The sequence below is a fragment of the Lissotriton helveticus genome, chromosome 2_1 (assembly GCF_964261635.1).
Source record: "Lissotriton helveticus chromosome 2_1, aLisHel1.1, whole genome shotgun sequence".
Lineage (NCBI taxonomy): Eukaryota > Metazoa > Chordata > Amphibia > Caudata > Salamandridae > Lissotriton > Lissotriton helveticus.
Window position 1 is genome coordinate 335,487,361 of NC_136059.1, and position 26,710 is coordinate 335,514,070.

At 47.2% G+C, this 26,710-nt stretch overlaps 1 protein-coding gene across 1 annotated transcript in view; it reads left to right on the top strand.

Moving 5' to 3' along the window:
• DNAJC21 (DnaJ heat shock protein family (Hsp40) member C21) overlaps positions 1-26,710 on the top strand; it is a 203,182-nt gene that overhangs the window by 54,528 nt on the left and 121,944 nt on the right. Inside the window, exons 7-8 of the mRNA XM_078674932.1 lie at positions 2,466-2,556; positions 11,725-11,886. Coding sequence (XP_078531058.1) covers positions 2,466-2,556; positions 11,725-11,886 — 253 coding nt within the window. The remainder of the gene's footprint in view (positions 1-2,465; positions 2,557-11,724; positions 11,887-26,710) is intronic.

Consider the following 26,710-nt stretch of genomic DNA (forward strand, 5'->3'; position numbering starts at 1 on the left):
CCAGTGGGCTCCTTGGGCACAGTTGATTTCAGAGACAGAAGGCTCCAACGCTCCACAGTTTGGCCCTACAATTCCAGAGCCAGATGGCTCCACCGGGAGGCGCAATTCATGAGAGAGCCCCTGAGAGGGCCAGAGAGGGCACAGAGGTGCCAGGCCTTCCACAGCTGCACATCACTTAGTGCCAGCTGCAGCATTTAGGCCCTGTTCTTGTTCTCAGCTGCCCAGCAAGTAGTGGGCACCTGCAGCGTTTAGGTTTGCGCAAATGGCGCACCCCTGACTAGCCTCATTGGCAGCGCGCCCTGACATTCTGGACACAGGGCATTTGAGCCCCTTCTTGATGGCCAGTTGGCCTGGGGGACTGGTAGAGGTATAGGGCGTAAGGCCCTAATGTGATTGATATGTGCTTTAAATGTGGTGCTAGGAAATGTAATGCATCTAGTATGTTTATGCACCCTGTGTTGATACCTCTAGAGATGGTTTTACCTATGGAGGTTTGTGTTAGTGAGATTGTACTTCACTGTGATTTACACTCCTAAATGTGAGTTATACTTAGGAGGTAGGGTCTAATGTGTTCAGACTAGTGAGGAGATTGCCTACTGTATTTATACTGGTTAGGCCTAGTGCGATTATGTGTAATATGCAATGCCTTTATGCCTGTGATACCTCTAAATGTGTTTTCATGCTTAGGAGGTTGTTTTGCCTAGTATAGTTTATACTAGTGAGTTTGTGTCCCTGGGTGATCTATGCCTATTTTGATTAGTATTGCGTAGTGTGTACCTACCTTTTACCAGTGGTTACTGGTTGTGTTCTACAATTGTTATTGTGTGCTACAGTTATTCTAAGTGCTTATTCTGACAGTGGCCCACGTGGCTCTGTCCTGGTGTAAATAATCCCTTGTGAGTATTGCCCGTGCCAGTTGGCACCATGTATATTGTGTGATTACTATCTGATGTGTTTTGACTATACAAAAGTTATTTTTATATAACCTTGTGTGGAGTTCCTTTTGTAGTGTCCCTGGGATGTTGTTGCTGTGTGCGTGCGCAACTGCTTTACACATTGCCTCCGGGATAAGCCTGTCTGCTCGTGCCAAGCTACCAAGGGGGTGAGCAGGTGTTATCTTTGGCGTGTAACTCCCTTCCCCTGACTAGAGTGGTGATTTCTGCCTGGCTTTGGCGCAAGCCTTAGCCAACCAGAAATCCCAGTCCTAACAATCACAGATAAATTTCCACCAAGTTAGCATACGAATTTTAGAGTTGTCTTTCCAACAAGTAAAAATAACTTCAGATGCAATCGCAATAAAGAGATCAAGTAAATTAAACCTCTGTGAAGTAATATGAAGATCATTAGACATAGAACCGAGAAATACATTTTGAAGAGATAATGGAATACAAAAATGAAAAGTCTTAGACCATTTGAACCAAACGGATTTAGAAAATTTTAAAACATTAGTGCAATGGTACAGTATATGAGGTAACGTACCATTAGAAGATAGCCAAGATATGCAAAGAGGAGAGTGAGAAGAGTTAATTTTATGTATAAATACAGGTGTTCGATAAGCTCTGTTATATAGAAAAAACTGCGATTGTGTAATATTTGCAGGTTTGGAGGTGGTGAAAACTTTGTGCCGTAGCTTATCCCATTTTTTTAATTGAAAGAATCATCGAAAGATCCAATTCCCAAGCTAATTCAATCAATGTTTTTGGTCTTTCGGAGTTAGAAGAGGAAATTAATTTATATATAACGGAAGCTTTCACATTAGAATCAGGAGAGATGTTCTACAAAGGAGTCAAGGGGGAAAATGGACTGACATTAGGAGGAAAATTGTTATTTGATATAAAAGTTTGAAGTGCCCGTGATATTTGAGAATATTGGGGTAGGTAGGAGGAAGGTAAATCATAACGTTCTTGTAAAGTGTTAAAAGGAATAACAGAATTATGGGACATAAGTTGATGTACATAAATAATCTTGCAAAAGCATTTGAGTATGGGAGTACTCTTTTATGTGCTCTTACTTGCCTTTCTGAATGGGCCCCAGAACGTCCAACTCCCTATTTGCAAAAGTGCATAGGGCACAGTCCTTTCAATTTTCACACACTGTAAATGAATATTCCTATGTTAGTCCCATTCCAGATGTTTTGTGGCCAATTCACAAAGGCATGTAAGAGTACTACTGGAGAACTCTTGTTCGTGCTCTTGCATGCTTTTGTGACTTGGCCATGGTGCTTACGTACACAAGCAAAAAGCTGAAAGACAGAAGATAATATTTTCATTTCATTTTCAGAAATCTTACTTCCTGCATATCTTTGTGTTTTATTCTGTAAATGCAGTATGTAAGGTCTCACTATTGGCTCCTTTTCAAGAACTGTTTATGGTCTGTGTTCATGTCTGAGCGATGCTTCAGAAGAAAGCAAAATAGTCCCCAGTGATAACATTTATTTTCTAAGCTTGGGTTCTTTTTTTTCGCAGACAAAGCAAGTAATGAAGCGGACGATGATATTGACTTGTATGATGATTTGTACTGCCCTGCTTGCGATAAAACTGTCAAAACAGATAAAGCGTGAGTATATTATATCTACTGTGTCTGCTGAAGAAAACTGCAATTTCAAAGCTTTCAACATCTGCTTTGGCTTGTTAGGATTTAAAATCCTTTCAATTAACATTACAAACAACAGTTTCCCTCTTTTAATACATTAACTAAAGTGTGATAGGTGGAATGCTTGAAGTAATCTCAGCCACTGATAATTACTCGGGGCAGCAGCGTTTACGTTTGGCTTCAGGGTGCAGCTGTCTGCCAGACTTACTGTGTCATATTGCTTACAATCACTTACAGTGGGATTTGACACCATTGAGGAGTATTACTCTCACACCTCATGCTATTTGGTGTGTCATTCCGCCATTAACAAAAGTAGGTCCTTTAGAATGTACGAGGGACTATGTTACAAAGTACACTCGGTCATCCTTCTGCTTGTAACATTCAGTTGCAGAAAGCGATATTGTTTTTTGCTTTTTCCTGGCATCGACTAAGCCAATGGCTCAGGCTTTTTAAGAGATGAACAGCATATTTGTGAGTGTTTGTGTTTACATGCTATAAACCCAGACCTATTGGCTTTGTTGGTGCTTGCTTTGCTTACTGTACTATTGCGACATGGGAGCAGTCATATGTAAATTAGCTGTGTCCCTGCCTGCTATAGTAGTAACTGAAGATACTGAACTGGAATTTCAGCAACCCCAGAATTTGTGTGTCTCATCAGTGAGATGCAGTTTGAGCACATTATGCATGAGAATGCCGTTAAAAGACAGCAATCAGATGGACTATCTACTTATAAATATTACCCCTCTCAGAGGTTTCTTTTAAAGGGTATTTGGGGAGTTCTGCATTATGCCGTGCTTTGTCAAACAATGACTCCCAGTGCCCAAGGCGCTTCTGAGAAACTCACAGCCTGCGCTATAAAATATCGACATTTCGAATACCAAGGCTGTTTATTCCTGAATCCACCTCTGGTCTTTTTAATATACAGCCAGACACTCCCTGTCCCTTTATCTTAATCTCGCCAGTCCCTGCTTTTCCCTGTATGAGGTTTTTTCTGTCTTTCACCTTGCCCCCTCTTGATTTAGGGAAATGTCTGATGAGGACAAAAAAGTACTGATCCTCAAAACTGAGTGACCGTGACCCCCATCGGCAACCACTGGCTCAAATTAACAGTTTCATGGTATCTGACTGATAAACACTTAATAGTCACACCCATCGTAGGATCCTACATCACTTTTAAAAGGAGCCTAAATCTCTCTAAAATGCATGTGTCTCTCTCTACTTGCAGTCAATATACATAGTTTAGATTATTTATAAACTGCAAATAAGAAAAGGCTTCACGGGTCATATCAAGTAACTAAACTCTCCTCTATAATAAAAATATGTAGTATGATAATCTCATAGATCACAAAAAGCTGTCCCATGAAACATGATATAAGTACATGAACCCATCAATCTAAAACTCTAAGTCATTCTTAAATAGCAGTCCATAACCCCTGATTTATCTATCCCTAAACAACGTAGGGCTAACGCCACAGTACTTTCAGATAACTGAACCTTCCTGACTGCACAATATTGTCTCTCTTAACCCCTTCCACGCTCATGACGAGCTAAGCTCGTCATGAGTTACGCCTGTCGTACACTCATGACGAGCTGAGCTCGTCATGAACCGCGGCTTTTTAAAAAAGTCAGCGCACAGCGGGAAAACCCGCAGCGCGCATGGGGTTAAAGCCGTAATCAGCATCTTCAATGTCATTTTAAGGATGGAAAGATGTTTAATATCACAAAGGCTTAGAATTTAAATTGATTTGTATGATAGTCATATGTACTGTAAATGTTTTGGAGACCTCACGGGAGGTTGCTGTGCCAATTGATGAGGTTTTAAATTGGAATTCTCCATCCTAACCCATCACTGCTGAGCTAGGCTTTATGGCTCCTCGGGTTTTGTTGTATAGTCTTCTAGAATTGATTTAAGACTGCATGGACATTTTGAAGGGAAAGTAAGTGACCAATCTCTAAGGCCTCATATACTTAGAAGTCGAAGATATTCTGCATGTGGTAAGTCAACATAACAAAATGTCACACTGCTTTTTGTATAGATTAAATAAGATAATTTCCAAATATAACACTTTATAAAAACACATAATAAATAAGTGCATATTTACTTTATAATTATGCTTCCTTCTCCTCTCCGCACACATTTATCTAAAAAAAATTATAACATTGCGAATCTCAGCTGTAGAGTTAGTACAGAGCCGTTTCAGTCTGCCTTTGTCTGTTCAAGACCCCATTTTAGTGGTTAGTCCATTTTACTCACAAGTCCATATAGTTGTAGTAAAAGAGTATATGGATTCAATCTAATTTCATATTAGTGCCACAATTGCATCTTTTTATTTTGAGTTTTGTTATATGCTGATGCCACTCTTCAGAAACGTCTACTTTGCCAATTTGTATGGCTTGGATCTTAGTCCTTCATTCTGCTTTCAAATGGTTGTAATACCACCCTATCTACCAATGTGTTCTTGACTAAGCTATTTGTCCCTCTATTGGCTTTTTAAGCCTTTACAAATGTATACTTTGTGTATGCACTTTTGTTCTGCTGCTTTTGCCTATTATTGCATCTCATCCCTAAGTGAGATTGCCAATTCTTATTCGGCTAAAAGACTGGCAAAGAGTTCATTGACCACTCCCTTCATTTGTCAGGCACTCGTTCTCGGTTCACGAGCTGCTAGTACTGCAAAATCATTACGATTTCTCTTTGGTTCTGGTCTGTAAATGTCATGTTGCTTACTTCAGCTTACAAATGAATTGCGAGCAGGCCTACTGCACTATAATTTTTAAGGCCAGCCTGCCCTGCAGTAGCCCCTGCATATCACAGAAGACCATTGCCTTGAGTGCTGACAGACTTTGCAGTAATGGAGTCGCAATTCCCCTGACATCCATACACACACTCGGGTGCTTGGGAACCATATAGCAAAATCTGGATCGCTTTGTCTTCATAGACTCATAATATTGAGTTTAACAATATGCCCCCATATACTAGATTACATCTTTTTAGGTCTCTTTACCACTCATACAATCTTAAAGCACACTTAGTACAGTTGTTTTCTGATTATTTTGTCCTTAAAAATGTGATCACCTTGGTTATCTGTACATGGATGGTTTGATGTAAATTATTTAGCTTTACATTCTCTCATAAAGCATTACATTGATGCTGTAACCCTTTTGTGTTTTGGCAAGCAAACCACATCATATGTGTATTGCAGGATTGGTATTTTCAGTGGCCCCGTTTTTGAGGGGTACACATCCAAGATCATCAAACATCATGTCATCTGCAAACAAAATAAGCCTTAGTGCCAGTGAAGGTCATTGCTTTAGTCCCTTGTGGGTTCTGACCATCACTATTTCTTGGTTACCCGTATGGGAACGTGTGCAGTATACAAAATTGGCTGTGTGTAACCCTGTCTCCGCGCTGTTGTTATTGCTGCGGCCATTTCCCTGGTTGACCCGAGCCCTCCCTCGACCTCACTCACGCCTCCCAGCGGCCCCTCCCACCCACGAGAGCTACGGGCCGTCCTCACCCTCACAGAGAGCTGTGACCATCTTGCCTACAACGTGAGTGGTCGCTCCCTTCGCCTCCTCCCTCAGCCTCCAACTGTGGTATCGTAGCGCTGACCTCCGCATCTGGCTCCCAGCTAGCACGCTCGTTTGATTATTATTCTCATAGCGCTTTGGCTGAGTATAGCGCTGACTTCTGCATCTGCCTTTCTGCTAGCGCGCACGTTTGGCTAAACATTATCCTAGCGCTTTGGCAGACTGTAAACTATTTTATACTTGCTGTGCATACCCTTGTGTTTATATTGGCTGCTCTTTGTCTGTGATCGCATTGGCTGTGTGTAACCCTGTCTCCGCGCTGTTGTTATTGCTGCGGCCATTTCCCTGGTTGACCCGAGCCCTCCCTCGACCTCGCTCACGCCTCCCAGCGGCCCCTCCCACGCTCCGCCCCCTCCACCACCCATTTATGGACAATGCCCCCACGCGCAGCGTCCACGCGCTACGGACACGCCGAAGGTGCGCCAAAGGCAAGCCCGTCTACGCCCGTCCGCGCCTGGACCGCGCCCAGCGCCAGACCCCCTGCCCTTCTCGCTCCCCAGCCCTCCCGCATTACCTATGATGCCGCCACCCTCCTCGCCCTTGACCCCGGTCGCGCCCCCAACTGCGTCCAAGCCGCTCCTGGACACACCCATGGACCTTTCTCCTGCTACTCCTGCAAATTCAGCGGCACCGACAACATCTCCGCTACGACCACACCACAGATTCCCGACCCCAACCACCTACAATGCATCCTTCTCAACACCCGATCGGTGCACAGGCACGCCATTGACCTATGGAACCTACTAGACACCATCTCTCCAGACGTCGCCTTCCTTACGGAAACATGGATGAATGCTTCCTCCGCACCAGACATCACCATTGCCATCCCTGAAGACTATAAGATCACTCGCAAAGACCGTACCAGCCACACAGGAAGAGGAATCGCTATCGTCCATAAGAAATCTATCCGCATCTCAACCAGCTCTGACGCCAACCTCGCCAACTCCGAACACCTTCACTTCCAGATCCACATCGACCCCAAAACAACACTCAGAGGCACCCTCCTCTACAGACCACCAGGACCCCGCGCAAAATTCAGTGAAGACATCACAGACTTCATCTCTCCACACGCGCTCCCCTCCAAAGACTATATTCTTCTGGGAGACCTCAACTTTCACCTTGAAAAGATAAACGACCACAACACCGCCACCCTCGTGGACAACCTCGCCAACCTCGGACTTAAACAACTAGTCACTTCCCCCACCCACATCGCAGGTCACACACTCGACCCTATCTTCACCTCCAGCAAACATGTCTCCTTCAGCCACACTACGGAGCTCCTATGGACCGACCACAGCTGCGTTCACTTCACCTACAACAAGCCGAAACCCATCAACCACTCCCAACCTACCCTGCAAAGAAACTGGAACAAAATCACCACGGACCAAATCTCCGCATCGCTCCTTCGAAACTCCCCAGCCTCATGGTTCAACGATGATCTCAAGAAGTCCAAGAAACTCTGCCGCTCCCTTGAAAAGGCCTGGAAAAAAGACCCAACCACCAGCACCAAGGACGCCTTCAAAAGCGCCACCCGCACTCACCACCAACTGATCCGTAAAGCCAAGAAAACTGCATTCAAGGATCGACTTGACAACAACGCCCACAACAGCAAGGAACTTTTCAACATCGTCAAGGAATTTTCCAATCCCTCGGCCAACTCCAACGACATCACCCCCTCTCAAACCCTCTGCGACTCCCTTGCCTCTTTTTTCCACAACAAGATTGCAGACATCCACAACAGCTTCGACAACCAACCCGGAAACCAACCCACCCTACCATCTGCTGACCATCTTCCCCCCGTGAACACACTTAACGCCTGGAACCCAATCTCCACTGAGGACACCATCCGCCTGATGAATTCCATCCACTCAGGATCCCCCACAGACCCATGCCCTCACCACATCTTCAACAAAGCAGACTCCGTCATAGCACCGCACCTCCGTGACGTCATCAACTGCTCCTTCAACTCCGCTACCTTCCCAGAAGACTGGAAACACGCTGAACTCACCGCCCTTCTGAAAAAACCAACAGCGGACCCCACCGAACTCAAAAATTACCGCCCCATCTCGCTTCTTCCATTCCCGGCCAAAGTCATTGAGAAAACCGTCAACAACCAGCTCGCCGCCTTCCTCGAAGCCAACAAATCCCTCGACCCCTCACAATCTGGCTTCCGAGCAAAACACAGCACTGAGACCGCCCTCATCGCAGCAACAGACGACATTCGAACTCTACTGGACAATGGAGACACAGTCGCCCTCATCCTCCTCGACCTCTCTGCAGCATTCGATACAGTCTGCCACAGCACCCTTCTACAACGCCTCAATAACATCGGAATCCAAGGAAAAGCACTTGAATGGATCACATCGTTCCTCACCGGAAGAACCCAGAGAGTCCGCCTTCCTCCATTCAAGTCCGAGGCCTCTGAAGTCATCTGCGGCGTACCACAAGGATCCTCACTCAGTCCCACCCTCTTCAACGTATACATGAGCCCCCTCGTGGCCATCGCACGCCAACACAACCTCAACATCATCTCTTACGCGGACGACACTCAACTGATCCTTTCTCTCACCAATGACCCCAACACCGCCAAAACTAACCTACACGAAGGAATGAAAGAAGTTGCCGAATGGATGAAACAAAGCCGTCTGAAACTGAACTCAGACAAAACAGAAGTCCTCATCTTAGGCACATCCCCCTCTGCTTGGGACGACTCCTGGTGGCCGGAAGCCCTCGGAAAAGCACCCATCCCGACAGACCACGCACGGAACCTTGGCGTCATCCTGGATTCTTCACTCTCAATGAGCAAACAAGTCAGCGCCGTATCCTCTTCCTGCTTCAACATTCTTCGCATGCTCAGAAAAACATTTCGCTGGATCCCCTCCGAAACAAGGAAAACAGTCACCCACGCCCTGGTCACGAGCCGACTGGACTACGGAAACACCCTCTACGCAGGTACCACCGCTAAACTCCAGAAGAAACTCCAACAAATCCAAAACGCCTCAGCCAGGCTCATATTAGACATCCCACGCAACGAACACATCTCTGGTCACCTTAAAGCCCTCCACTGGCTACCCGTCAATAAGAGGATCACTTTCCGACTGCTCACCCACGCACACAAATCACTCTACGACATCGGACCAGATTGCCTCAACTCTCGACTGTCCTTCTACACCCCCTCCCGCCAACTACGTTCTTCCAACCAAGCCCTCGCCACTGTACCTCGCATCAACAAGACCACCATGGGAGGCAGATCCTTTTCATACCTGGCTGGTAAAACCTGGAACTCACTCCCCGCTTACCTTCGCCTCACCCAGAACCACCTAGCGTTCAGAAAGCAGCTTAAAACGTGGATATTTGACAAATAATCCTCCTCCCCTTCCTAAGCGCCTTGAAACCCTCTGGGTATGTAGTGCGCTATACAAATGTTATGACTTGACTTGACTTGACAAATCCATGACTAAGTCCAGTAAATCAGTGCTCATTTTTTGCTGTCTTAGACAGGAGTGCCCTATCCTCTAGGTAAAAAGCAAACAAAGTCCATACATTCCCAAAAAAAGAGGCTTTTATATGTTTTATGATATATTTCTACACTAGCCAGTGGTGTGTAAATCTGTGATCCTTCATGGACATTGACTGTTCGAACTCAGTTTGATTGAGTTACAGGATTCATTCACTAGTAATCTATGACTCCAGTCTAGAAAGATTCACTTCTGCCAAAATTGTACCACCAAGTAAATTTAACAGGTTGCAATTCAGTTTGTCTAATCTATAAATGCATTTAGCTTCTTTTGACTATGAAAATCCATTTTAATTATGTAATGCACTCTCAAGAGTTCAGTGTAATAAGGATTCCATCGATGGGTATGGTTATTGCATTTAGGACATAATTGAAGAATCCTGCAATGGACAACTGAATACATGTAAATCATTAAGCTTCAATCATTCACCTGGGAGGGTCTCGAGGCACGGGAAAGGGAGAGGGTTTGAGCAGCTCTGTTGGGGTAATTCGAAGAGCCAGGTCTTGAGGTCCTTCCTGAATTTGTGCAATGCCAGGCTCCGTCGGAGGTGAAGGGGGAGTTCGTTCCAGGTCTTGGCTGTAAGGTAGGAGAAGGATGTTCCACCTGTTGATGTCCTGTGAAAATGTGGTACGTCGGCTAGGACAAGGTTGGCTGAGCGGAGGTTTCTCTTGGGGGCGTGGAAGGAGATTTTGTCTTTGAGGTATTGGGGTCCGGTGTTGAGTGGCTTTGTAGGCGTTTGTGAGCAGCTTGAAGGTTATTCATTTATCGACGGGGAGCCAGTGGAGGTCGTGGGGGTTGTTGGGTGATGTGGTTGTGTCGTAGGATATCGAGGAGAAGTCTGGCTGCGGCGGTCTGGATGGTCTGGAGTTTGCGGAGGAGTTTTTTGTTGATTCTGGCTTGGAGGGCATTGCCATAGTACAGTCTGCTGGTGATGAGTGTGTGAGTGACAGTTTTCCTGGATTCTGGGAATCCACTTGAACATCTTGCAAAGTATGTTGAGGGTGTTGAAACAAGCGGAGGATATGGCGTTGATCTGGCGATTCATGGTGAGTGATGTGTTGAGTATGATGCCGAGGTTGCCTGCATGGTCCGTTGGGGTGGGTGGGTTTCAGAGGGCAGAGGGGGCCATCAGGTGTTGTCCCAAGCAGAAGGGGGTGGAGCTGAGGACAAGGACTTCTGGCAGCTGCTAATCATCCAGATCGCGGCGCTTTAATCCCTTCTTGGATGTTGTTCCTTGTGATGTCGGGTTTGTTGGTGAGGGAGAGGATTAGATGGGTGTCATCGGTGTAGGATACTGTTGAGCCTGTGGTTTCTGACGATGGTTCTGAGGGGGGCGATGGATACGTTGAAGAGTGTGGGGATGAGGGAGGATCCTTGGGGTACTCCGCATCTGATCTCTGTCGGTTCAGAGAGGAAGGGTGCAAGTCTTATTCTCTGTGTTCTGCCTGAGAGGAAAGATTGTATCCAGTCTAAGGTCTTTCCTTGGATTGCGTCGTGGAGCCTGGTGGCTAGTATGCTATGGGAGACTGTGTTGAAGGCTGCTGATAAGTCCATGAGGGTTGCCGTATGGCCTACGTCGAGGAGGGCGCGGATGTCGGCGGCAGATAGGAGGGCGGTCTTTGTGCTGTGGTTGCTGCGGAATCCTTATTGAGAGGTGCCTAGGATGTTGTTGGTTTCCATGATGTGTGCTAGCGAGGTGTTGACAATCTTTTCAATGACTTTTGCACTAAAAGGAAGAAGTGAGTCCATCTGGTCTGCGGAGGGCTTCTTTAGAAGGCGGTTGATTTTGGCGGACTTCCAGTTGTCAGGGAATGTGGCTGTCTCGAGGGAGCAGTTGATAGTTCAGCGTAGCTCGGGTGTGATGGCAGTGGCAGCTCTGTGGAAGATGGGCAGGGGGTCAGAAAGTGCTCTTGAGTACATGCTCTTAATTTTATTATGTGCTGTTGTGCAAATGGTGGGTATATCTGTCTTAATTCTCAAATGGAGCTATTTTCTTTTGATACTTTCTTTTCAAACCCACTAGCATGAAGAACCATGAAAAGTCTAAGAAACATCGAGAGATGGTAGCCTTGTTACGTCAACAGCTTCTGGAAGAGGAGCAGAAGTTTTCCTCACCTCACAGCAATGAAAATGGCGAGAATACAGAAGATTTGGAAGAGGATCTGGAGGAGATGCCCAAACAAAAGTACTGTGCTCCAACATATTTTGTTCCCTAGTAATTGACTGTCCCGTTTTAATAGTTTAGAGTGCAATTCAGAGTAAACTATTGATAGACCTGCAATGATTGCAGAGTGGAATTATTAATCCTATGCTGTTGGGGGGGGGGGGGGATATTTTGGGCTGTTTTTCCTTTTTAGCCATTGACATGTTGACTTCCTTGTCTGAGTATTGATCAATCTTGTTTTTTAGATAATTACTAATGACAGTGCACACAATGTCTTTCTTTGTTTCTTACCACCAGGCTAACCTTATGTCCTTGCTATTTACTGTTCTCTCTTTAAAAAAAAAAAAAAATCTTGTTTTCATCAGCTGCGTATGTAATAACCATTTTGTAACCTATAACTTGACTCTGTGTAGACACACCATATATTTTGGGGGAAACATCATTTACCACGAAGGCATTACCACTAATAACGTTTACCACGTGACACTTACCACGCAAACGTCTTTACAACGAGGGTGCCTTCCACGACGTCTTTACCACGGGCTGGGGGGGAGACGTGGTATTCCTTCAAGTCGTTCTGCGTGGGCTTGGGGGGGCAGGGGGGGGCGTGGGCTTGGGGGGCAGGGGGGGGGGCTCGGAGGGGGGCTGGGGGGGTCTCCCCCCCAAAAAACAAACAAAGGAGCGGATTACTTAAATTAAAAAAACGAACTTCAGTACCACCGAAGAAAAAGGAAAGTGCCTCCCCCAAAGACGTGCCGTGTACGTGAAAATAGCAGTCCTTTTTTAGTTTTGGTAGACGTGTTTTGACGCTTGTTTCGATGGTGAATTGAAGTACGGGCTGCTGGTGAAAGACAGGAAGGTGTCAGGTAAGAAATTAATCTTTATCTTTTGTGCTTAAAGGACGTTAAAATGCGTGGTATAATCCTTCGTTGCAAATTCCAGCGTGGTAAAGCCACTTGCGAACTAAAATTCGCGTGGTAATGCCATGCGTGGAACTTGTAATCGTGGTAATATCATATATTCATATTTTGGCACTCAGTATTAATAAACTGGATCGTCTCACAAGACACCAAAGCCGGCAAAGTGTATTAGCCAATATAATTAAATTCCCATCACAAGCCCCATATCTTCTCTTATTTCTGTGGACATCCTCTAGCCCTGCGCACTAACTTGTCCGCAGGCATGCCCCAGTCTGTTTGCTGACCACTGCTCCAGCCTCAGCACTTTTGTGCTTCCCCAAATTCTTACAGTGTATCTCCTGGCCACAACTAAAGCCACTCTGCACAGCAGTAGTGTGTACTTGGGTAGGGTTTGTGCTTCCAAGATTCCCAGTGTGGCCAACGGCGGGCCTCACCTCGGATTTGGCGAAGCACCCGAGTCCAAAAGGGTGGTATGCATGGGCAATCCCATAGTGTGTGCCAAAGGCATTTATCATTAGCTGCTGCCCCTAATAGAAACATTGTTTCCTAGTCCTAGTAAAATAGGATCTGTGAAGCATTTTAAGTTGTACCAGATGAAACCCAGCCCTGATTGCCACCGCTGTTGGATGTCGGCATGCCTCTCCCTAGTCTACTTCTGCCTAGTAGTAAGATTAAAAAAACAGCTTTTCGACCTTTGAGAGTTTTGGAATCACCCACATCCCTGTATGCTTCATGTCATTGCTAGTTTACTTTTCTGTAACTTATTATGAGGTTGTAACCTGCCTCTCCCAATGATCACATACGCGGGACTCTGGCCCAGTTTATTATTTCTCTATCCTTTTAACCCCTTTCTTCAATTCTGGTGGCTTATTCTATGTTGCTTTTACTTTAAGCTTTGCTGTTTATATACTCTACACTTTTGCAGCACTCTTGTTTTAGCAACAGTCATCCGGTATTATCTTATGTGCTACCATTCCAACAAGGTCCTAGAACTTTACAATGCATATTGTGGGAGTAAGAGTCGTATTGGACATATATGTCATCTGTGGGGGTGAGGTAGCTTCTAAGGATCTGCTAACGTCTTTCCTGCCAGTCACAGTCCAAAGTAAACTTCAAGAAAGATCTTTTAATACTCCGTCCCTTTCCCTCTCTTATATGGAGTATCACTCTCTGTGAGTTGATGGCCGTGATTTCATCATGCAATTGAGGGTGCAGCTGCTGTAAGACTGGTTGAAGAAATAGTGGGGAAATAAGTACATTTTGGGAATCCATTGTTTGAATGCAATCTTCAAACAAAATAATTATCACTGAGCGTGTATCCATAAAAAGTACATTACCTTCAGTGGAGTTAATTTTATATTTCTTTTCCTGAAAATTATCATGGAGTTTGATATTTAGTGACTAATTGCACCCAAATTAATTATTAAAGTCACAGCAGGTTCTAAAAAATGTATAAATTAGTGAGGGTAGCTTACTCAGTGAAAAAGGTGAAAATAAAGTGTCCCGCTTCTTCACCTATTCCTACAGGCTGTTGAATCCCTTACAAATTGTGTATAACAGGAAAGGGAGAATATTCGTGGCCTAATACCTTCAGGTGATTTTCACAGCGCCCCCCTGCTTTTTTGAGTTTTGAATGGAAGGGAAATGGAACGCATTTGTTATGTATCACATTTTGCAGCAAAAGTCTACTTGGATGCTTTTTTTTTTTATATAAAGACTGGATCCTGGTTGTGACCCTCTGCCCAGCAGTATGATCCACTCCTATTTTAGTGGCATTACCCAGGAGAAACAAAGTAGTGATTATTCAAGATGTAGTTCTTAACTACAGCACCTTTTGTGTTTTAGACCATCAACTTCTATAAAAATATCTTTAAACCGGTTTGTAAGGTAGGACAATAAACATAGATTTATCATTAATTTAAGAAAAACTGGATATACTGTCCTTAATGCCAAGGTTCTGCAGACAAAATCATTTGTTCACTATTCATAGATAGATGCAAGGCATTTCTCCACACTTTTCCAGCGGAACCAGTAATCCTACCGAACATCCTCATTATAGATAACATAGGCAAGGAGGTCATGGTTCCTGCAATTCATGGAGATACTTGCAGTAATAAAAGAAGTTGCTAAAGTAGGATGGGATAGTCAATGTGGATATGCTGCATTACCCTTTACAAACACTGAGTGATGAACTTATGAACATGGCTCCATAGATCATTGAATTTGGTAATGTTAATTTTGATCTTTGGTTCATGAACATAGATATGGAAGCAAAGACACGCACCAACTTCTGAAATTAAGTGGACATGATTACTAGTATTGTTTAGAGAAAATGAAATTGTTGCTTTCTACATTGGATTAAACAATTATTAGCAACCCAGTGGTTGTGAGAATCGAACCATTAATATCTTACTATTCTTTCTAAGCCATAAGATACTTACAGAAAAGCATCACATAGTCTAATGATGATGCAGTAAAGATGCAGTAACTGTAAGTCAAATTGGGTAGTTAGCAAGAGGTAAACTGATGTAAAAGTGGACTGGACTAGAAGAGCAAGTTAATTACCTTTGGTAACAGTTTTTCTGGAAGAGACAATGTAGGTACTGATTTGTCATCTTTTGAATGTTCCCCAGCCGTTAGGTTGGACCTGGAAAAATGTTTTCATAGTACCTCTGCGCGCCTGTCGGTGGTGCTGTGTAGACCTGCACTAACTCCAATCTGCTCTGGAACTACAGTGCTTTCGAGACTCTCCGCGCCAACAGATGTGGTGCTCCAAAAGCGAACTAGTATATCAGTGTGCACATTCCTACTGAGAGATAGAGTCCAATCGTAGAACGGGGAGGATGGAAGGGTCTGTGAGATTACATGAAAGAGTATTACCGAAGGTAAATAACTTGTTCTTCTGATACAGACTTCTAGCTGCAGATTCCACACCTTTGAATAGATGCCAAAGAAGTACCTATTTGGAGGTGGGTGGGGTGATGGTTTGACCCAAGTGGAATGATGTCACAACTTTTGGAAGAAAGGCCTCTCTAGTTTGCTGAAGCATCTTATCGGGGAAGAAGGTGGTGTAGGGCTGATGAACACACACAGCCTTACCCTCACTCATATGCTTTGCATAGGTGATGGCTGTCCGGAACACAGTTTTAGTGGTGGGAAGCCGAAAGTACAGCTGTGAAGTGACTCAAATTGAGTGCACATTAAATAAGGACAAGATTGTGGCCCCATTGGGGAATCACAAACTTATAAGTTAGAACCATGTGTTTCGACCCTTTTTATAATTACATCACAACTGGTGATCTAAGCAACAAGGGCTGTTCAGTCAACCATAAAACAGCCAAGAGGACCGAAAAAAAAACCTTAACTGTGCCAAGAGCAAGGACTTGCTGGGCGAGAGACAGAACAAATAATAAAACATCGTACAGTTTAGCCTGTAAAGGGGTGGGGGGGGGGGGGGTCAACCTGGTGAGTGCTGCACCAAACCACAAATTTGTCTCACCGACTGTCCTGCACAGTTTTCGTCGAGGGGCGGCTGGCTACCAGGATGACATTAATCCCCTCCTTAGGAAGATCAAAGGTGTTTGGTTGTTTAGTTTAGTTGTCACTGTTAAATCTCCACATATTGAAGGTTGCAAAGGTCCAGTTGCAGAACTATGCCCTGTGGCTCCAACAGCAGGTCGTCCCAGAGGGACAGCTTGATAAGAGAAAGTATGCTTAAGCCCAGGACTTCTGGATATCAAACTCTCCATGCCTAATCCAGAGCCACTAGTATGCATTGGACCTGGTCTGTCCTAATCTTCATTAGAACTTTCGGCAAGAGTGTTGTCAGCAGGAAGGCATACAGGAGTCTACATGTCTGATCGAGAGACCTCTTGGAAATGCCAACGTACAGATGTTCTGACATTTTATTTTTCCGGACGGAGCGGGAGGGAGACTGGGAGGGAGGGAGACTGGGAGGGAGGGAGACTGGGAGGGAGGGAGACTGGGAGGGAGGGAGACTGGGAGGGAGGGAGACTGGGAGGGAGGGTGAGGGAGACTGGGAGGGAGGGTGAGGGAGACTGGAAGGGAGGGAGAGGGAGACTGGAAGGGAGGGAGAGGGAGGGAGACTGGAAGGGAGGGAGAGGGAGTGAGACTGGAAGGGAGGGAGAGGGAGTGAGACTGGAAGGGAGGGAGAGGGAGTGAGACTGGAAGGGAGGGAGAGGGAGACTGGAAGGGAGGGAGAGGGAGACTGGAAGGGAGGGAGAGGGAGACTGGAAGGGAGGGAGAGGGAGACTGGAAGGGAGGGAGAGGGAGACTGGAATGGGGGTAGTGGGAGACTGGAAGGGAGGGAGAGGGAGACTGGAAGGGAGGGAGAGGGAGACAGAGAGAAGGAGAGGGAGACAGAGAGAAGGAGAGGGAGACCGAGGGAGGGAGAGGGAGACCGAGGGAGGGAGAATGAGACAGGGAGGGAGAGGGTGACAGCGGGTGGGAGAGGGAGACAGAGGGAGGGAGACCGAGGGAGGGAGAATGAGACAGGGAGGGAGAGGGTGACAGCGGGTGGGAGAGGGAGACAGAGGGAGGGAGACAGAGGGAGGGAGACAGAGGGGGGGAGAGAGAGAGGAGATAGAGGCAGATGGAAGGAGGGAGACAGGGAGGGAGGGAGGGAGAGAGACGGAGGGAGAGAGAGGGAGAGAGAGGGAGGGAGAGGGAGGGAGAAGGAGGGAGAGGGAGGGAGAGGGAGAGAGAGGGAGGGAGGGAAAAAGGGAGAGAGGGAGGGAGAAAGGGAGAGGGAGGGGGAGAGGGAGAGGGAGGGAGAGAGACAGGGAGGGAGGGAGAGAGACAGGGAGGGAGAGAGACAGGGAGGGAGAGAGACGGAGGGAGGGAGAGCGAGAGACAGGGAGGGAGAGAGACGGAGGGAGAGAGACAGGGAGGGAGAGGGGGAGGGAGGGAGAGGGGGAGGGAGAAGGAGAGAGGGAGGGAGGGAAAGAGACGGAGGGAGAGAGACGGAGAGGGAGGGAGAGAGACGGAGGGAGAGAGACGGAGGGGGAGTGAGAGGAAGAGAAACGGCGGGAGAGGGAGGAAGAGAAACTGAGGGAGAGGGAGGAAGAGAAACGAAGAGAAACGGAGGGAGAGGGAGGAAGAGAGATGGAGGGAGACGGAGGGAGAGAGACGGAGGGAGAGAGACGGAGGGAGAGAGACGGAGGGAGAGAGACGGAGGGCGAGAGACTGAGGGAGACGGACGGAGGGAGGGAGAGGGAGACGGAGGGAGGGAGATGGAGGGGGAGGGAGGGGAGAGAGGGAGGGAGGGAGGGAGAGAGGTAGAGGGAGGGAGAGGGAGGAAGGGAGAGGGAGGAAGGGAGAGGGAGGGGGACGGACGGATACTGAGGGAAACAGGGAGGGAAAGGGAGACAGACAGACAGAGGGAAATGGAGATAGATGGACGGAGGGAGGGAGGGAAAGGGAGACGGACGGACGGAGGGAGGGAAAGGGAGGGAGACAGAGGGAGGGAAAGGGGGACGGGGGAGGGAAAGGGAGGGAGGGAGACGGACAGAGGGAGACGGACAGAGGGAGACGCACAGAGGGAGGCAAAGGGAGGGAGACAGGGAGGGAAAGGGGGACGGGGACGGGGGAGGGAAAGGGAGGGAGGGAGACGGACAGAGGGAGGGAAAGGGAGACGGAGGGAGGGAGACAGACAGGGAGGGAAAGGGAGATGGACGGAGGGAGACCTTGGGAAAGGGAGACGGACGGAGGGAGACCTTGGGAAAGGGAGACGGACGGAGGGAGACAGAGGGAAATGGAGAAGGATGGAGGGAGGGAGACGGAGGGAGACAGAGGGAATGGGAGATGGACGGAGGGAGCGAGATGGACGGAGAGAGGGAGAGAGATGGACGGAGAGAGGGAGAGAGAGGGAGAGAGATGGACGGAGGGAGGGAGACGGAGGGAGGGAGGGAAAGGGAGACTGATGGAGGGAAAGGGAGACGGATGGAGGGAAAGGGAGACGGATGGAGGGAAAGGGAGACTGATGGAGGGAAAGGGAGACGGGGAGAGAGAGAGAGAGAGAGGGAAACAGGGAGAGAGAAAGGGAAGATAGAGAGAGGTGTGTATGCTGGGTCTGGCGGCTCAGTGAACGAAGGCGTCTGCTGCAGGGACCTGTGTTCAACCTCATGGTCAAATTGTTTTTTGCATTAGCCCTGCCCCCTCCCCCTCTGACCCCGCCCCCACCGGTGCGGGCCTCTGCCACAAACCACATTGTTATTTTGGCCCAGAGAGAAGGTTTGTGAGTACACATGCCTTAGAGGTACAGCCGTTTCCAGAGGCATAAATCCTCCTGGCACAAGGTCCAGGACCACACCACGGCTTGTTTGTTGCTGTACCACATGGTGGTGGTGTTGTCTGTGAGCACATGCAACAGCCTCCCTTTGATGGACGGCAAGAAGGCTCTCCGCTCCAAGTGGATGGATCTTAGCTCCAGTATGTTGATTTGGACCTGGGACTTTGCCAGAGACAAAAGGCCTCTGATTTACACCTCTTCCAGAAGGCCTCCCCACCCCATTGATCACCACTGTCCGCACTGGGTGGGAAAGGGAGAGGGGCCGCTGCTGACCCAATTTTGGTTCAGCAACCACCACTGCAGATCCTTTGCAGTCTCCTCCCAGATTTGAACATGATCCGAGAGGTCACCTGAATGTTGGGCCCACTAGGACTTCATCCTACTGCAGAGCCTGCATATGCCACCTGGTGTGCTTGACCTGAAGAAGGCCATCAGCCCCAGAAGACTTAAAGTCGACCTCGCTGAAATCCAGGATAGAAGATGAAAGATCAATATCATAGCCTGGATATCCTGGACTCTCTTTCCGGGGGAATGGCACCAAACCGAACTGTGTCCAGATTGGCTCGATTGTAGAGGAGCATCCAAGAAGGACTCAGACTTTGGTGCGTTGATATTGAACCCCATGGATGACCAGATTTGCCATAATCTGAAGCTGATGGATGACTGCTGAGGTAAGCCTGCCTTCAACAGCTTGTCTTTGAGCTAGGGGAAAACTGGCACCTCTGACCGCCAAAGGTGTGCTGCCACCACCCCATCACTTTAGTGAACAACCAAGGGATGCTAGCAAGACAAAAGCGGAAGACAGAAAACTGAAAATGATCCTCCTCCATCACAAAATGGGCCGGCAGGACGGGAATCTGGAAATAAGCATCCTGCAGATCCAACACCACCATCCAGTCTCCAGGGACAAGTGGAGGCATTGAGAGGGCGCAGATCTACAATAGGCTGAAGAACTCCGTCGTTCATGGGCACTAGAAAGTAGTGGGAATAGAAACCATGCCCTACTTACGGCACCCTTTTGACACAGCAAAATGAAGAGATGATCCTCTGCCAGTCGCTGGGGTGACGCTGGGAGGTGTGGCAAGGAAGGGTAGGAAATAACTGGTTTTTACAATTTGCAGTTCCCACCTCACCTGTCCGATGTTATCTCCTGCCAACTTGAATAGAATTGTTGGATTCTGCCTCCCACTGGGTGGCTATGACCTTGTAAGGGTACACTAAAGAGACTTGGCAAGTAGGGGTGGTGGCAGACTGACACGCTGACCTTAGCCAAGGGGTCGGTGGGCACCACAGCCCCTGCAGCAAAACTGCTGGGTAGGGACAGACTGGTGTTATGGAATGCGTTGTCTAAAGCCACAAAATGAATTTTGAAATTGTTGCTGGCATGGTTCGTTAGAAAGACCCAGAGAGCGAGCGGTAGCCATACTCTCATTGAAACCATTAAGGGCAAATTCAGCCTTGTCCCTGAACAGGCGAGTCCCATCGAACGGCATGTCCATCAGGGAGGACTGGACATCGCCCAAGAACCCAGTTGATCGTAATCAACCATGGAAATGAATGGCTGCACTGGTACCAATAGCCCATTTGATGGAGTCAGTAGCGTCCAAGCCACAATGAATTGTGAACTTGGCCGCATCACAACCATCCTGAATGGCCTGTGATAGGACATTGAGAAGGTCTTCAGAAAGACACAGGAGGACTGTGCCAACGTATCCCAGAGGGCATGAGTATAGCAGCTCAGTAAATAAGAGACCTTAATTGACCCTAGAGCCAAACATATTGAAGAGAAGAGGGGGTTTCCATGTCTCCACTCTCTTTGAATTTCTGTCATGAGGATTGGCACGGAAATTGTTCAGGTTAGTCTGGCTAGTGGAAGCCTGCACCATGAGGCTGTCGGACAAGGGTTCTGCTACAAATTGGAGAGCCACCTGGAGCAGGGTGATGGTGTCTGCCAATTTGCTGGTAAATACGAGGGCCAGTACAAGGCTTAGCCCCAGTCTCTAGTTTGGTGTCTGCCAAGACCTCATTAAAGGTAGGACTGGCTCAGAAGCAGTCTGGCCAGACTGCAGGACTTCGTCAGGAAGTTTGTTTTTACCTCCATTGTTGGGAACGCCTGCCCTATGCATAGGACGCAGATTCTTCTGTGACCCAGGCTAGGATGGGAGGAAAGCGCTTACTCATTGGCATTGGCATAGGGCTGAGTGAACTCGTCACCCTGGTCATAATCATTATCAGAGTCTGTTCCAAAAAGGAAGTGTTGCCTGATTTGTGATAATGCTAGTGCTAAAACTTCAGTCGGACTCGAATGGGACTTTGGTTGAATTCAAACCAGCGGCGAGTTGGCATTGGAAAGGAACACCTCTTCAGAGGTGAGTGAGTATGGGTGCCAGAGCCAATGTAGATACTCTATCTGAGGGCAGAAGCAGCTCAGAGTCCAGTTGGAGCAGTGGGCAAACCCTCTGGTGGTAATCCAGGTGGTATGCCTCTCTCTGCTCTGTGAAGCCCAAAGGTGTGCCAGAGGGAATCACTAAAGAACCAAGGACCGAGGACCATCCGCGAGAGCAGCTCCGACGACTCCAGGAGCGAGCTTTGGACTTGAAGCGGGACTTGGAGCTTTCCCGGCACAGTGTTGTCTTGTGCTTGGTGACATGGAGTTTTGCCTTGCGTTACCTGATGGCCTTCGGCTCATTTGGTGCGCAGATTCCACAGTTCTAGGATTTGTGGCTCTACCCCAGACACCACTGTCAAACCTGATGGGGATATGTTGCAGACCTCTTTTTGTAACCGTCCTTACAAGGCTTAAAACCTGTTGTCTTAAGGGGTAACATCTCTTGCATTTTTGAGAGAGAATGCAAAATGTGTTCTCTGAGAAGCAATGTCAGCATTCGGTATTGGTGTCTTTATGGGACCCACACATCACTTCTGAAGCGGAACGGCGTCAATGCAGATCTGCACTGTGCCACCTTCCGGTGCGCAGACGTACTATGAAAAAGTTTCACCATCCAGTCTGACACCTGGGGAATTTTCAGTAATCTGTGTCTAGAAGTCTCTATCAGAATGTGAAAAGCATAGAATTACTTGATCAATTAGGGGGAGTTTTGGGCCCTAAGTTAATACCACGTGGGTGTGAAATTTCCAGCGGGAAAGGTAAATAATGGACTTTGGACTCAGTGTTTGCAAGCATTGTTTTAACCCTGATGTAAGACTTGATGTACACTTGTTCATTAAATATCATGAGCATGTGAGATCAGTTTAGAGGCCTTTGTCCTCTAAACTGATCTCACACAGTGGCCAATAAAATGATATGGGGAGAGTGTTGACTTGAGCTTCATTGTTGGTATTCCATTTAGTGTCATGAGGGGTCTGATTGAAAGCAAATCCCGGTCCTACTAAGCAAAGACTGTTTTTTTCAAATAACTCTCAAGGACTATTGCATATACATCCACTAAATTGGGTAGTTCAAAGAATGATCACTTATAATTATTACAAAGGAGCAAAAGGAGTGTTATTATATGTGTGTATGTGTGTGTGTGTTTATACATATATATATATCCGCAATTTCCGGCCTGGCTGCATGGAGATTTCTACGGTTGAGGCGTCTCGGGGGCCCAGGTGAGGAGCCTGATTTCGACCACAGCGTTGTGCCAGAGCACGGATACCCCGTTTAAAGTCTGCATCCAGGCACCCATGAGGGACAAAGGGAACCGCATACGAGACATTCCCAGAGTTGCCTGTGAGAGGAGCATTCTGGGCACTGTAGTTTGTTAACTTAACCACAGTGATTGATTGCCTCTGAACCGGTCCACCTGGACACGTCATTGATGACGAAACGAGGGACAGTACTTAAAGCGTTCTTGGCAGATAAGTGAGGTGGCAGCAGGCATCTGAGGAAGACATGAAGTCGAAACGCGTCATGCCATTGCTGTTTCAAAATTAAAAGCTACTTACCTGGAATCCCCGCTGTGTCTCTCCAGTTCTTTGCATAGCAGGAACTCACTCGTGTGTGTATATGTATATATATATATATATATATATACACACACACACATATATACACATATTATATGTCCTTCTTTGTCTGCTTAAAGGCGGCATGCAGCCCAATTGGCGGGGGCGATCGCAGAACACCCGCTCCCGGGCGTATGTAACCTCACAACTCATACATAAACGGAACAGCACTCCTCGTCTTCAATCGAAGTTTATTTGCACAGCGGATTCCCACTGAATGTGTTGGACGCATTTCAGCTGACTAAGCCTTTTTCACAACGCCTGTGCTCAAAAGGCATTGTGATTATATTTCCTTATGACAACACTAAAGAGGGACAGTCCGTGTAATTCTATTACAGCGGCCATCTTTGTAAGTGTTCTTATTTATATATTATACTGGGAACCATAGTGTGCAAAGTCAGATTCAGCCCATTTGGGCACATATATATAACATTGTATATATGAGCAATTTCTATAATTGTGTGTATTAGAATAATACTGTGAGAAGCTGGCTTGGTACATGGTGCACACTTATGTAAGTGGGCACCACTACATAGCCGGAGATATCCACAATACATATATATATGCTAGAATAGTGGTATGCGAACCATGACTCCAGTCAAGACTATATCCAGAAGACATAGAAGTGCTGCCGACCCAAGTAACCACCCAAGGTAAGTAACCAGGAACCCCACGGAGGCCGTGAACAGCATGGGAACACGACCGCGGGCTCAATAAAAGTCAATGGGTAAGTCGCGGTTGCAATTTTAAAGAAGGAACTTTCCCAGTGGGTCCTGAAGAAACGCAGTGGAAGACAGGAGGTTGGAGAGCTACCCGACCCGTGAATACCCTAGGAACCAGGATACCTACACCAGGGAAGCTGGGTGTATAGGTGTGAAGTGGCGTTGGAAACTGCAGTCAAACTCAATGGAGGACTTCAGGAAGATGCCGCTGCTAGAGAAGGTGAAAGTGCTTGCTGGAACCCAAAGATGGATTCAGGATGAGCAGTATCTGCAAGCAGAGGGGACAGAGTTTTAGCCGCTTGGAAGTGGCCAGGAGGCCCGGAAGACGAATGACCACGAAGTTGAATGTTAAGCTAACAGTGAGCTTGAAACTGCAGCTTTGGGGACCAGGCGACGCTGTGGAAGACCAGGAGCTGTAAACGAGCTGTCCCACGTCGAATGCCGAGGTTTGAGGAGTCGGTGTCCGTCGGAAGCACCAACAAGCAGTTTGCAACTGCAACCAACGTGGAAAGTGAAGAAGGTACAGTGTCAGGACCAGCGAGGTCCAGGTGACTCACCACAAGCAGGGGAGACAGGGGATCCCGCAGAAATCAAAGGAGACCCACAAGCCGGAGGCTCTGGAGGCGCAAGAGGGCCTCGAGCAGCTCACCAAAGTTGCAGGCCCACGATGCAAGTGACGCAGTGAGGACGTAGATCTTGGTCACAGGAGTTGCTTGAGGTGGGGACTACTTGAAGCCCGAAGATCTTGGTGGAGGAAGCCAACAAGCCTTTCTAACAACCAGTTGACATAGTGCACAGGGGTTCGATTCCTGTAGCTCCGACGAGTGATATTGGCCTCAAACTTGGGGAGAGGAAAGGGCAGGCATCGAGGGATGTGAAGAACCACCACCTGTGTTACTGAGCCTTTCGGAGTCCATGGGAGCCCAGGAGCTTAGGTAAGGTTAGTTGCGGTGCCTGCAGATGCAGGGAAGTGACTCCTTCACTTCAAGGGAGATTCCTTCAGGTGTCTTGGATACTCACAGGCCTTGGAAGGTTCCTTTATGGAGCACAGGCATTGACGTTGCAGCAGACGAGCAGGGCGATACGATCAGCAGCAGTAGTAGTTTTCCCAGTTGTAGCCGTGATGCCCAGACCGAAGTCCATCGTAGTCGTGAGTGCCCAGACGGTTGAAGAAGAGGTGATGTCTTGAAATGAATCTTGTCCCACTACGAATCTAGGGACTCACCCTCAGGTAAGCCCTTAAGGACCCTAAGGAAATTGTTGGGACGATTCAGAGTTCCCTCCCAGGGGAAGGGTCGGACAGTGTGGAGGATACTCCTATGTCCTTTGTCCAGTTTGGAGCGAGAGCCGGAACCAACGGCTCCCTGGGCTGGTTTGAACTAGACAATGCAAGTAGGGCACCAAATGTGCCCTTCAAGCAGACTGAGTGTCGCTGGCAAGTGCTCCCACCTGGCCCCAATATACTAAACCTTGTCTGGGAGGTGGTCACACCTCCCTGTGACAGGATACCTATTGTTCTGCCTTCCCCTGCCCGAGCTTGGCTCGGCAGCAGGAGGTCAGAGTTGTCTCTGGTCTGCAGCAGCCATGTTGTGCTTGCCAGGTCTACAAGACTAGTGCCGGGAGCACTGAGGGCCTCCAGGAGGAGCTTTACAGTGCATGGAATCATAACAACATGTTTGATACCAAACATGACCGGGTTAGTTAGAGCCAGTTTAGAGATGGTCATCACGTAATGACACATGGCCACTCTATGTATCGTAATGGCTGATGCACTTGCAGCCTGGGAGAATGGACTCAGAAGGCTGTTAGGGTGTCCTGTTCATGCAGGGGCACCCTCACACTTGGAACCAAGCGCCTGCCTTCAGGATTGAAAGGCCTGCTTTAGGGGTGAATTATAGGTTTTAAGTGCAGTGACCTTAGATATAGGGAAAACTATATATTTCGTAAGTGGTGCTAGCACCAGCTGACACAGGCTGCAATGGCAGGCCTGTAGTTACAGGTTGAGTGGTCCCCCGTGGGTGGCATAATGCATCCTTCAGCCCATGGGGGACCCCTGGTGTACCTATTCCCTGGATACCTCAGTACCATATACTAGGGAATAATAAGGGTACACCACTGTGCAATCTGGAATGTACCATACCACTGTGCAATCTGGAATGTACCATACCACTTTAGGGGAGAAAACACAGGGACTGGGGTCCTGATTAGCAGGATCCCAGTCAGACTAGTCAGAAACAGCATAGCACCGGGCAAAAAGTGTAGGTAACCATAAAGCAGATCCTAATTTCCTACAAATACTGATTTGTACACAGTTATAAGTGTTTCTTCACATTTTTGCACCTGCTGCTGCCTGTATGACCGTCAGATATAAATATGTCAGACCTTCATTATTGTGCAAAATTAGGTTATTTAAACTAAATATGCTGCCAAAACTTTATTGTAATTCAATATCCGGTTGACCTTAATCAAAAGCAACTGGTGATCACTACAACATAATTTTCTTTAACAATTTGGCATTCAATCACAAATCTACTGGGTCATTCCCCATTAGCCATAGCCTATTAAATCCCGCATTTCTAAGATAATTCTGGCAAACAGACAACTAAAAAAACAGCAATCAATATGAGTGATAAAAATACAATTATATGAAAAATTTGAGATCTTCGCACTTTTGCGTTTCAATTATACTACTCCTTTGTTTTCCAATTACACTGCGTTCTTCGACTTTCACACTTTAGCCAATGACTCTGTAAAGAAATAGATATTCTTCCAATAGATCTGCACACAAAAGAACTCTGTTACAATTCTCTAATCACTCTAATTTTGCCTCTACTGTACAAGATTAAAATGCAACATTTAAAAACTGATTCAATTTATCTGAGGCT